Here is a 13,006-nt window from a genome sequence, read left to right on the forward strand (position 1 = left end):
TGTGAAGCTATTCAGTATTTAATTATGTGTGGTCATCAAAACTTCCTAGAGGGCTGGGGATGTAGTTCAGTGGCACAGTGCCTGCCTGACAAGTGCAAGGCCCTGAGTTCAATTCCCAATACCAAAAAACAAAACAAAACAAAACAAAACAAAAAACTTCCCAGAATGTAAAACTGAAGAGCTAGAACTATTAAAAATGCATTTGAAGTTATATGACTTCATGTTTGATACCAGAAGCAAATTAACCTATTTTTGTATTAAAATTTTAAGAAACGAGCTAACAGCATTAAAATCTAATGTTTTTATTTTACAATAAATATTAAAATACTTGCTACACAGTCTTCTCTGAAATTATAAATTAACTGTCTAGAGTTAACAAGAAGTGAATTTATAAACCATTTAGCTTTGTAAGAAATGTTTTTTCATTATTATTCTACAGCATTTAAAAGTAATAAAACTTTTAAGATTTCAAATCTGAGAAATCTATGGCAAGTTTTAAAAAGTGCATTAGGGTACAATTTTAAATTTATACATGTATCACAACCAAAATTTATTCAACATGAACATGAGTCCTTCATTATTACCTCCCAATGTAAGTCCTGAGTTTCCAGTAGTTCTCAACTATTGGTGACTATGTCCTTAGGGAACATGTGCTGTTTATTTGCTATCCGATGTAATTCTAGTTGTCATGGCAGAAGGGTGCTAAATGCATTTAGTGTAGAGTCTAGAGATGCTGCTACTCATCCTAAATGCACCCACAACAAAGAATGATATACATCAAATGCTGATACTCCTAACAGCTGACTTTTATAAAGTGGGACCTAATTCCTATTTTATGACTATTCTCTCTGTCCAGTGTAATCATGAAAACAGATTTTGCTAACTGGAAAATTCTATTTAAAAGATTCAATCTAATCAACATCATTACCAAAAGAGTTGACTTTAAGTATCAAAATAATAACTTCCAGAATGATTAAACCACAAAATCAACTTAGAATGATAGAAATTAGAATTACAGTTGGCTTATCTGTGGGTACAAGGATCCAACCAACTGTGGATTGAAAATAATTTGAAAAAAGCAAAGCCATCTGCACCGAATATGTACAGGCTTGTCATGATTTTTTTAAAGAATACAGTATAAGAGTTCCATAGCATGTACATAGTATTAGTTATTATTAGTAAGACGATTTAAAGTATAGGGAAAGATGTACATAGGTTATATGCAAATATTACACCATTTTACTACATATAAGGAACTTTAGTATCTGCAAATTTTAGTATGAAAGCAGTCCTAAACCAATCCTGCATGATTACTGAGAGATGACTCTTAAATCACTTAATGTCCCTTAAAGCTCCTCTGCTAGTTTAATATATTAGGGCTGTTTTAAGTTTTATTTGCTTTTTCACTTACAACCTCTTATAAACAAATAGTGCACATATGTGGGATATATAATATAAAATTATAAGCCAGTTATTTTTCCACGCAAATTATGGCTGTAAAGTATCCATGTATGATGACAAAGCTTTCCTAAGAGGGCGCTCAACAAAAAAATTCTAATTCATTAGATAAGGACATTATTATTTATTTATGCATTCACATTCTATGTATTTTCTCATGGTCAATAAACTGACTCAAATGATTTAAGTTATCCCACCATTTAAAGAGAAAAGTCTCTACAATAATTTTAAACCATGGAGTTAGCTTAACATCGCCTCTGGCTGCTTTTCTCATAAGTTCTCTTAGTTCTTCCTTTGACACATAACAATAGCTTTTAATCTCGTTGGGATCTGGATTCAAAGTTACATTCTTCCTCACAAACAAAATGTAATCGATTTCATTTTCACCCCAGATACTGTCAGACTGTGCCTTGTAGTGAATTCGTGTTATATAATCAATTTCTGCTGGTGAAACCTAGGATATTAAAAAAAAATTTTTTTTGACTAAAACATCAACAAAAATTTATCTAAAATTCACATTTCAGCAGTATCTTGAAGAGTAGCAGTGTAGTTTTAGAATAAGAACTTTTATTAAAGTATTTATCTTTTCAAGATATATAGAAAAACTATTACATTATTTCAAGGATCTAAATTTTTTTTCCATAGGACCAAATATGTAAATTGATTTTTAAAAATATTTTTTAAAATAGTACTCATTGGGCCGGGGATTCAGCTCAGTGGTTTCGCCGCCTGCCTTGCAAGTGCAAGGGCGAGTTCGATCCCAGGTACCAAAAAAAACCAACCAAACAAAAAAATAGTACGCATTCATTCATACTTTTAAATGTAACATTTATATTTTAAAATTAGTTCTTGGCGAAAAAAATTTATCATTTTAACTAGATGAGAGATACTTTAGTAATCCAGATTTTATTTAAACAAAATAGTGTGTGGGGGGGTTATTTCAGTTCACTCAAATTCATATATTTCCATAAGAACATGGTCATCTTTGATACAATCAATTATAAAAAATTATAGAAACAGTCCATGTTACAGACTAGTTAACAGATCAATCTATCTCACTATTGAGCAAAGTTCTGATAAGTGATTTTAAAATTTTTATTGAGCTAAGGGTGTTGCTCAGAGGTAAGGCATTTGAGTATAATACGTACATGAGCCCCTAGCTTTGATACCCAATATCAGCAAAACACACACACACACACAAACACACACACACGCATATATTTGTTTATATTTCAACTTGTATTGTTGTCCAATAAAACTAGTTACCTCTTCTAAGGGAATTCCTAATTCAGCTTTTAAACGCCTCTGTGCTGCTCTTCTCACACCAATGGCCTCATTTTCTTCAAGCTCACCTGGATTATTCAATGGATGACTACAACAAGTGTTGGTAAAACAACCTGGAAATTGTTATTACAGATATGGATTAACTTTTTTTCAAAGTAAGTCTGAATGATCAAGGAAAAGTTTTAAAAGTAACAAGTAAAATGATGCTTTAGGATTTTTAAATCAGTTATAATGTGCTATCAGAAATTATTCTGTGACAAAAATTTGTGGATTCTTTTTAATGTCTTCTTAACCAAAAACAAATCTGTATAAAAGTATACATATAAATACAGATACATGCATAACCATCCCTTAATAGTTCTTTTATTGCTCTTTCATTAGGTTGCTCTCATTGTCTAAGGTTCTTTTGTGTAGCATAGGAAACTGTCATTCACAGCATCTTCCTTTTTAAGGTTGGCTCCAGCAGTTCAGAAGTTCAGAATGACAAAAAGTCAAAATAAATGTAATTCCCGTCCAAATTAACTTTGTACATTAAGTATACTAACCTGGAAAGGTAATTTTAGCATCTGATCTCTGCTGTAGCAGCAGCTTATTCTCAGTGTTAAACAAGAAGACACTAAACGCTCGATGCAATAATCCTAAAAGCAAAATAAGATTAATTTAATCATCCAATTTTTCCCTTGCAAATCAGAATACTACTAGTAACTTGCTGCTATGTTAGTTTTTTTCCATAGTCTTCCATGTGGATAGTCTCTTCATAGCTATGATGAAAAAGAGTTGTAGTTTAACAGCATGGAAGTCAGCTACCAAATGAAAGAAATGGTGATCTTGATAGTTCTGCCATTAGCTAATGCTCTATCAAGAATATCTGGACCAAACTACTTGGTAGTCTTCTATTCCTGGAGAAGTTGTGAAGGTACACTACATGCTTCCCTTTTTGTATCTGTCTCTCATTCCATTCATTAGACTTAGAAACTTGACAACTGCTATTATGTCGGCTTAGTCCATTCCCTCTTTTAGAAAACAAGAGTAATTCTGGAAGAGCTTAGTGAAAGATACGAAGTGGAGAGAAACAACAAGATAAAAAAGTAAATTTTACTACTACACCATTTAATTGGAGCCAACTGGGGCTGGGGATGGAGCTCAGTGAGAAACCCTTGGGTTCAATCCCTAGTGGGTACACACACACAATTGCTAACCCCAAGTGCCTAGACAAAATCATTTGGAAACAAAATATTTAAAACGGTACCTTTCTCGATGTTTTCATTTAGATGACAATTCTTCTTGGTGTCAGCTCCAATTTTATTGTCATTTTCATCAATAAGAATACACATCTCTGCCAGGAGTTGAACCTGTTGCTTATCGAGATGGTTGATATTTACTTCAGGCATCGTTACAAAATGTCTTAAGTGCCCTAGAACACTAACATTAAGAAAGAGGAAGAAAGGCCATTACATGCTGTTTTTCTGAATGTCATGTAAACATAGTAAAAGGGACACCCAGTCCAGTAACGAATTCAGCCACTTCAAAGGTTAAGAATCAGGCCCGCTATGGAGTACCAAGGAGGAGAGGGGGTGTCCCTTAATCCCCCCTTTGGTACCACTGGTCTCGTACTATCACCTTGGCCCTTGTCCCACCGGCCCACCGCATCAACTCGTCACACAGCCCATCTCGCTGCTGTTTGTCTTCGCCCCGTGCCCCTTTTCTTTCCCATTAAACCGCACAAAGTACCTTAAGCCGCAGACACTGCCAGTATAAGGCGCGGGCTCTATTTGGGCAAAACGCGCAACGCGTCCCTCCCTCTGGCCCCGCCTCCAGACAGCGCGTCCAATCGTCCGTGTCAGCGCTTGCCCGCACCATAGGCTCTGGCCAATCATTGCTGGCGCGTGCGTGACGTAACAACGTGCCAGACTGTGGCGCGGTGGTGCCACTTCCCGGGACCTCGGCCAGCGAAAACGAGTTAAGGCCCGCAAGGCGAAGGAGAGGCCCTGCGCCGCTAGTTGCCGCTTTATCTGCTCTCAGAAGGAGATTCTGGTGGCGAGTGCTGCAACCTTGCTTAAGAAAGACTCCGCAACTGGGGAAACGCCTGAGAGACGCGGCCAAGATCGTCCAGCGCCCGCCAACCAATCGTGCTCTCTGTCCCCGCCGGCGCGCCAGTCAGCTTGCGGCAGGCGGGGATGTGGCTGCGGCGCGGCTAGAGTACGTGGTGACGTCAGACGTCTCCGGCTCACTCTTCTGGGAGTCGAGGTTTAATGTCAGGCTCCGTGTTTGCTGTCTGTTTCGCGGAAGGGTTGGTGTAAAGCTTTGAGGACTCGTTTCCCGGAATCATAGCGTCGTGTAACGTTAAGGAAGGCAATAGCTGCCAGATTTCTGCCTAACTGGATTTAATGAAAACTTTTAAAAAGCAAGAAATAACTGTTGATTGGTTCCTTTGGAAGAAATCACTACCACCAGGAGTTGTATTATTTGGAAATTGAATTTGTCTTCAGTAAGAAAGTGCTGACTTCTACGGCGCTTTGCACCGGTAGAACAATTGTTTAGCAAAGCCTGTTGATGAAGAGGCAGGTCGAGGACCTTCTACACTTGGATAGGATTAACTTGGCGCATTATATTATGCCGTCAGTGGCAATCATTTTCTTATTGAGATCGAATAAAGCAAGGTCGTATTGTTAGAAATATTTTTACTTAAGCTTAATGATATTTGTAAATTTTATTAAAATAATCATGGAATGTACACGTAGTTGAGCAAGTTTTTTTTTTTTATTATGTCTGTGAAATTTAAAATTGTGAATTTGTCGGCTAATCATATGTGGTGTGGTGCACCAGTTCTCAAACTATGGTCTAGGGATACTTTTGCACTTAAAATTTACTGACCCCAATAAGCTTTTACTTACTGTTATTTGTACTTACTCCTATTTATATTAAAATTTAAAACATTAAAATAGTAACTTATTTAAAAATAACGATAAACACTGCATATCAACATAGATAACATTTTAAACAAAATGTGCAAAATAGCTGTTGCACATTTTTGCAAATCTCTTTAATGTTTGGCCTAACAGAAAACAACTGTGTGTGTTGTACTGGCTGAAATATATGAAGAAAGTCTGGCTTCACAAATTTGTAGTTGAAAATTTGAGATGTAGTAGCCTTTCAGGTAATTAAGGTTTTTGTTTTTATTTTTAATTTTTTCTGGTGCTGGGGATTGAACCCAGGACCTTAGCACTGAGTTACATTCCCAACCCTTTTTATTTTTATTTTTTTATGTAGAGACAGGGGTCATTTATATTGAGACAGGGCAGTTGACAAATTGCCCAAGCTGAGCTCAGATTTGCAATCCTCCTGCCTCCACCTTTCAGAGTGCTGGGAATATAGGCATAGGTCACCACCATCCCTGGCTTGGTTTTTCTTTTTTGACACTACACCAAAAGACATTTTTTAAAGCTTATTTGCTGTTTAGAATCTGAATTCTAGTAAGTATTTCATGTTATATTAAAATTAATTGATTTTGATTGTACCTTGAATGCATATTTTCTTATGTGTGATTTTGTAATATGCGTTGATTATTTGGAAACTGTCAATCTTATTGAATTAACTAGGTCTTTCAAATGTTAATACTGTACATTTCATTATCCAGTTTTGAAGAACCACATTTATTAATATCCCCAGCAATCTTATCAAAATGCTTTTTAAGTGTTGGAAAGCTATCAAGTGCTTGGCGGCAGATACAAGCTTTTAAAATTCAAGTTTCTGCATGAAAATTCTAATTTTGTTACTGGCAGCAAGTACTATAAATTGTTTTTCTTGAGATGCACCCTCAGTTCATGTTCCTTCAAGTGGCTGCCAAATAGCCAGGTTTGAACAGATTTAGTGTATTTGTTATTAGTTGCTTCTAGTAGAAATGATGTTTCATGAAAAAAAAAAAAACAGTTATCTAGTTGAGTGTACAACTCAAACTTCACACAGTGCTTTTCCTGGAGACAACCACAGTAATTCAGTTTGTAGAAGTGTGTTGTGAATACTTCCCGTTTTTTTACACACACTATTAAAAAAATAAGTACTCTTGTGATTTGGAATCTGAAATGGCTCCCAGAAGGTCATGTGTTAAAGGCTTGATGCTCAATTTTACAGTGTTCGGTTCCAACCCCTTTTCTCTGTGTGTGTCTCTCTCCTTCCTCTTTCTGGCCTCCATGAGATGAGCAGTTTTGCTCCACCACATGCTCCACTCCATGATGATCTGTCCCATAACATGCCCTGAAACCTAAGCCAAAATAGACCTTTTTTTTTTTAAATTGTTTCTCTCAGGTATTGGGTCACAGTAAAAGGAAAAGCAAACAGTACTTTAAAATTAATATTTTACGTTTTAAGTTACTGACATTTTATATTTTTGCTTCAAGTACATGATGGTGATGAATGCAATGATTGTTTTATGGTTTGGTAGCATTGCCTTGATTAGTGCCAAGGTACCAGCAGTTTTATCTCCATCCTCCCAATCCCTGCCCCAACCTCCCTTACTCCTTTCATTGTACCCAGTTCTCCACTTGTTTTTGCACCAGTGGTGCAAATAACAGCACTATGAAAAGATTAAATAACATTATTATTTAATATTATGAAAAATAGTTTTACCATCACAGACACCCTTAAAAGATTTTGGAAACAAAATATTCTAGAAAACATAATAATACACAGCACACGTTTCATATAGCCTTTATTTTATTTTATTTTATTTTTTGGTACCAGAGATCAAACTCGGGTCCTTGTGCTTGCGCAGCAGGCGGCAAAACCACTGAGCTAAATCCCCGGCCCTTCATTAGCCTTTAGAGAGACTTCACCCTATATCTTGTGGTCTTTGGAAAATTTCACTGTGTATACTCATGAGAAAATCAGTTGAAAAGGCAACTGGCATTTAATATTATGAACTTGGTTTCTACTTCATAGAGCCCTGGAAGGTTTTCAGGAACACTCAGAAAACCCTGGATCACTTTTTGAGAACGTCACGTATAGCAGAATGCCTACTGACCTTGGAAGACTGTAGTTCCTGTCTTGGTGTTACAGTTTAAATGTGTGTTCCCATCGAAATTCATGATAAACCCATTGTGATGATATCAAAAGGTGGGGCCATCTAAGACATGATTATGTCACGATGGCTTTGTCCTCATAGGTAGATTAGTACCCTTAAAAGTGAAAGTGGTAGAACTACCTTGGGCCTTTGTTGTTCTTCTGTCCCTCCAGGTAAGGACACTATTCATCCCACCTGGAGGACTCAGCAACAGGTGCCATGTTGAAGAAAAGGCTAGGTCCCTCACCAGATAAGAAGCCTTTGGTCCCTGATCTTGGGTTTCTTGGGCTTCATAACTCTGAGAAACAAATTTCCATTTATACATTACCTAGTGTGAGGGGCCAGGGATTTAGCTCAGTGGTTCCGCCGCCTGCCTTGAAAGCACAAGGTCCCATGTTCCATCCCTGGTACCAAAAAAAAAAAATAACCAGTGTGTGATATTTTGTTATAGCAGCACAAAGCCACCAGGCTTTTCTGCTCATTGCTACGTAATTTCTAGACTAGAACTATCATTTCCTTCATCTGTACTAGAAAAGAAGTTAGATGTCTTTATCTTCTAGCTTTACATTTATGTTTGCTTGTATTAGATACTATGCTGGGAAATTTTTTTTTTGACATATTTATCCATACAATAATTCTTTGAGGTAAATATTACCACATTTTACATAGGATGAAACTGAAGTTCAGAGGTTGCTTGTTATATTTATTTTTTGTTTCCTCTCCTATTTTTTCCTATTAACTGGGAAAAGAAAATAAGCTTTTACTTGTTTTCATGTTTGTTTTATTACTATAGTATGTAGATAACCACTTAAGTTCCACACACTGATGATGTTGAGGACATCATCTAGCCATATGTAGGGCCCCTCTGGTGTAGTTCAGACTGGCTTTGAACACACTATATAGCCCAGGCTGGCCTCAAACTTGGGTGATCCTCCTACCTCAGCCTCCCTAATGCTGGGATTCTAGGCATGAGCCACCACACCTGGCTCCCTGGTGATTCTTAGCTGGTCCTGGGAAAGCTTAGGCAGGCTTTCAAGAACCATTGCCCCAAATTATATAGCACTTGCTTTATGAGAACCAGGTCTCTTATTCTTTACCAGAAAGATTTCTGGTTCTAAAAATATGGCTTCTTTTTATTATATAAAATATGGAATATTTTAATCTGTGGGGTATTTTTTTGTTTTTTTGTGTGTTTTGGGCAGAAGAGAGTGCAAGAAAAAAGAAGTGTTGTTAAGGCATAAAGACATAAAATAGATAGTAGCCCAAGAATTGGAGCTTTAATAGAGTCTGACCTTTGCACCTTGAAATGTTGAGTTATCAGCATGACCCATTAATGCATTCCTTCTAAGATCTTATGTTCTAATTACTTAATATTCTTTGAAGATGTGAAATCCAAAATAAAGAGGATTATCTTCAGATAATATAACATGAGTATAATTAGGGTAAAAAAGAATTCCCTTGAAAATTTCATTTAAAACACTATTGGGGGGGTGCTGAACAACCTGATTGAGGGTACAGCAGAGGATGAAAGAATAATAAACAAAGAATAAAGAACAAATGGGTGCTGAGAATTTAACTCAGTGGTTTCGCTGCCTGTTGCACAAGCACAAGGACCCGAGTTCGATCCCCGGTACCCGCCCCCCCCCAAAAAGAACAAATGATTGTTTATTATGGGGGACCAGCACTCCATCTTAGCTCTTCATGACTAAGACCATGAACTCTGAACTTATCAATATTTATTGATTACACAACATAGCAGGGGTGTCTAAGGCACTAATGAGCCAGGGTTGTAAAAGTGAGGAGGAACTATGTATTCTTGCAAAGAACAGGTCCTAGTTAACAAGCCACCTGTGTTATCTGTAGCTAGCATTTGATCTGGGAGAGCAGCTGCACAAGAGTCATAAATCCTCAGCTATAGTGTCATCTTGCCATTAGAGATGTCACGGGATCACTGATCATTGAGATTTCAATTGTGACCATTGGCATAGGGAGTTCTGTTTTTGTATGTCAGCTGAAGGCTCATCTGGCAAGTCACATAGGCTTCAGATTGACTCACAATTTAATCAATAACCAACTTATAAGCCAATTGTATAATACTTTATTAGCCTTCCCAGTGCGATTTCAAGCTAGTCTCCTGTAAAACACAGTATTTAAATTTAGGAAAGGTTACAGGGAAGTGTGCAGAAATGTTTACAATGTGTGAGTTGCTATGATGTACTATGGAACTCTACACAAATTAAAGTTAGAAATTCTCACTCTGTGGTCTGAATGCATCTCCACAAATTCATGTGTTAAAAACTGAATCCCCTGTGGAGCAGTCTTGTGAGGTGGGGCCTAATGAGAGATGTTTGGGTCAGGAGAGCTGCACTCTCTTGAGAAGATTAGTGCCTCTGTAAGAGAGGCTTGTGGGGGTGGAGTCTGTCTCTTCTGATCTTCCGCCATGTGAGGACCATGAAGGTGTCATGTTGAAAGCAGAGAGATCTGGTTCTAACCTATTAGTGCCTTGATCTCAGACTCCCCAGACTCTAGAAATGTAAGAGATAAATTTCTACTGTTTATTAATTACCCAATCTGAGGTATGCTGTTTTAGCAGCCAGAATAGACTGAGACATTTTAATTCCACCACTCATTCTATCTTAAATAATTAGATTTTTCTACAAAGGAAAAATTTTCCTCATCAACTATTTGAGTTCTTACAGGCAAGGAAGGATATTTTATTTTCATGCTTTATGGACTCGATTTCAGAATATGTGCTTTGTAAACTTTGCAGTATATTGGTTTTTTATTGCTACATGACAGATTACCACAAAATCGATGTCTTGAATGATATTCACTTACTATCTCATAGGTCTGAAGGTCACGAGTTCAGGTGAGCTGGAATGGGCTCTCTATTTAGGTCCTCACAAGGGGCTAAAGTCAAGGTTCTGGCCTGGTTTTAGAACCCGTATCTGGAGGCTCAGTCATGGAAAGATCTGTGCCAAGGTCATCTGAGTTGCTGGCAGGTTTGGTTCCTTGAATTTATGGGCTTCTGGTCCTCTTTTCTTGCTGGTTGTTAGTTGGGCCTCTTAACTCTTCAGGGTCACCTGAATTCCTTTTCATTTAGCCTCCATCTCCAAACTTGCAGTGGTGTGTCGGGTCATAGTTAGGCTTCCAGGCTAACTTCTTTTGCCATCCTTTGGAGATTATTTCTGCTTTCAAGAGCTCATGGAATTAGACTAGGGCCCTTTGGGAAACCAACTTCTTATGTTCAGTCAACTCTATCATATAAAATAATCATGAAAGTATCTGATATATTTATAGACTCCAGGGATTCAGGCAGGACATCTTTGGGGCCATTTTTAGAATTATGTTCCTACAGAAGATGACCAAGGAGATTTTTGTTTTTCAGTATTGTTGCTGCTATTAATAGTCCTAAAGCTTAATCATACTGTTTTCTTCTGCTCGTGTGTGTGTGTGTGTGTGTGTGTGTGTGTGTAAACATTTATTTTAAATGATAGTAAAATAGTATATGGAAACCAGTGAGGTAATGCATTCAAATAAATGCTCAAACTGGTTGATAGGAGGCATGGGTGTTACATCACACTGCTGAGGACTTCTGCTGTAAGGAATAGATAGTAAATCCAGAGTGACAGAATTTTCTGTGATGGCAAAGGTTTCTGACATCCAGGCCAGTACTCAAAAGCCTCAGCAGTTCAAACCCATTTTCCTTAACATAGCCTTGACTGCCAGTGAAATTAGTCACAAGCACCCGAAGTTTTCTGGGATCCTTTTCTATGTTACACTGCTGTTAGCAAGATTTCCTTTGTGGTGACTTTTGTGTTGTCCACCTGAAGAAGGGAGAATCCATGAGCAGCAGTTCTTCAAACAGAGTGACTCTTTGGATGTCAAATCGAGATGAATACTTTTTTTTTTTGGTACCAGGGATTGAACTCGGGACCTTGCGCTTGCGAGGCAGGTGGTGGAATCACTGAGCTAAATCCCTGGCCCCGAGATCGATACTTTTAAGCAGGGCCAAAGTACTGACACCATACTTATGAATGGACTCACTGGAATCTGGCTAAGGTAGTGGCGAACACTGGTGTTCACCTCCCAACTCCCCATCCTCAGCAATACGCAGACAGTTGGGCAGTGACATTGTCATTGCTCTTTGGCTCCCATCCTTAGTTTGCATATTGCTAAAAGATGAGCCCAGTAAGGTCCTGCACTCTGGAGCTGGCCATCACCACCATGGTCATTGGCATCAGTCTGTCTGGCTTGAGTACAGCGGGAGGTTAACATTAATCTTCTTGATTGCAGTTGTAGTTGTACTTACATGACCCTCATCATCAATTTAAAATATTCATTTAAAGAGATTATTCAGCTGCTGAGGACACTGCTCCAGGTGTATAGATAACATGGACTACTTTCCAGAACCTAGAGGTTTCTCTTTGAGGGATTTTTTTCAAATATTGTCTTTAAATCCTGGGCTGAATGCTTAGAATTTTTTTCCACTGAGTATTTTTGCATTTTATCTCTTTTTTTGGAGTCATTGTAATTTTTGAGCTGTGTTTGAGTGTCTTCTAATACCAAAGTCCCAACTTGAGGTAATATTGACTGACTGGATGTATACATAGCCCTGAGTCTCAAAACTGCTTCCCTGAATTTCTGACCCACTGTCATTGACAGAGGATGAATCTTCTCTAGGTCAATATGATATTCAGTGAGAAACATCTTACCCATTCCCATCATCAGTGGTCACAAGTGACTGTCAAATATGAGCTAGGATGATAGTTGGACTGTCCAAGAAGCCCATCTTTTCTGTGGGCCAATTTCCTTAAAACTCTATTTTCTCTTCTTCAAAATTTTTTTTCCCAGTACCAGGGATTGGCCAAAGAACCTAGAAGAGTTTTGGAGCACACCCTTTTCATGCAGAGTGCCCCTATAGGAATACCAGGATAGCTGCAGTTCACTTGAGGTCTCATTTTTGGAAAGAGGCTGTCACAGGGATAGCCAGGACACCTATTAGTGTGTGGAGATCCCTGAGCAAGTGTGACTTAAAATCTGGACTGTATTTACACTCAAAAACCATTTTCATTGTATTCGTAGGAAGTTGCAACTGGCTTGCCAGCACTCATACCACCTCTCGTTATAGATGCATGGTATCAATAGCTATGGCTTTGGATTCTCACACATGACACTCTGTGCAACTGGAACAATTATGTCTCC

General features: G+C 37.9%; 1 protein-coding gene and 1 pseudogene across 2 annotated transcripts; both read right to left on the reverse strand.

Annotated features, from left to right (window-relative positions):
- Positions 1–1,562: 1,562 nt before the first annotated feature.
- Idi1 (isopentenyl-diphosphate delta isomerase 1) lies at positions 1,563–4,927 on the reverse strand. Of its 2 annotated transcripts, none has more exons than XM_004854578.4 (5): positions 4,474–4,927; positions 3,992–4,164; positions 3,288–3,380; positions 2,725–2,855; positions 1,563–1,912 (listed from the first exon to the last, which is right to left on the reverse strand). In XM_004854578.4, exons 1-5 carry the CDS (start codon positions 4,617–4,619, stop codon positions 1,595–1,597), a joined length of 861 nt encoding a protein of 286 aa, XP_004854635.1. In that variant the 5' UTR covers positions 4,620–4,927; the 3' UTR covers positions 1,563–1,594. The 2 variants fall into 2 exon arrangements, with proteins under 2 accessions (XP_004854635.1, XP_004854636.1); XM_004854579.3 differs by having other exon boundaries at positions 4,363–4,493.
- A 6,608-nt stretch (positions 4,928–11,535) lies between these two features.
- LOC101712407 (target of rapamycin complex 2 subunit MAPKAP1-like) lies at positions 11,536–12,593 on the reverse strand (annotated as a pseudogene).
- Positions 12,594–13,006: the final 413 nt, after the last annotated feature.

The sequence above is a fragment of the Heterocephalus glaber genome, unplaced genomic scaffold (genome assembly GCF_053883595.1).
Source record: "Heterocephalus glaber isolate CG9 unplaced genomic scaffold, H.glaber_assembly_v1.0 deba00001472, whole genome shotgun sequence".
NCBI lineage: Eukaryota > Metazoa > Chordata > Mammalia > Rodentia > Bathyergidae > Heterocephalus > Heterocephalus glaber.

Excerpts from the sequence above, each read along its gene's own strand:
- Idi1 (XM_004854578.4), bottom strand. The coding sequence starts at position 4,619 with ATGATTGGCCAGAGCCTATGGTGCGGGCAAGCGCTGACACGGACGATT. Across the intron at positions 2,856-3,287 it reads TGCTAAAATTACCTTTCCAG|GTTGTTTTACCAACACTTGT; the intron begins GTTAGTATACTT and ends AACAATTTCCAG. Across the intron at positions 1,913-2,724 it reads TAGGAATTCCCTTAGAAGAG|GTTTCACCAGCAGAAATTGA; the intron begins GTAACTAGTTTT and ends TTAATATCCTAG.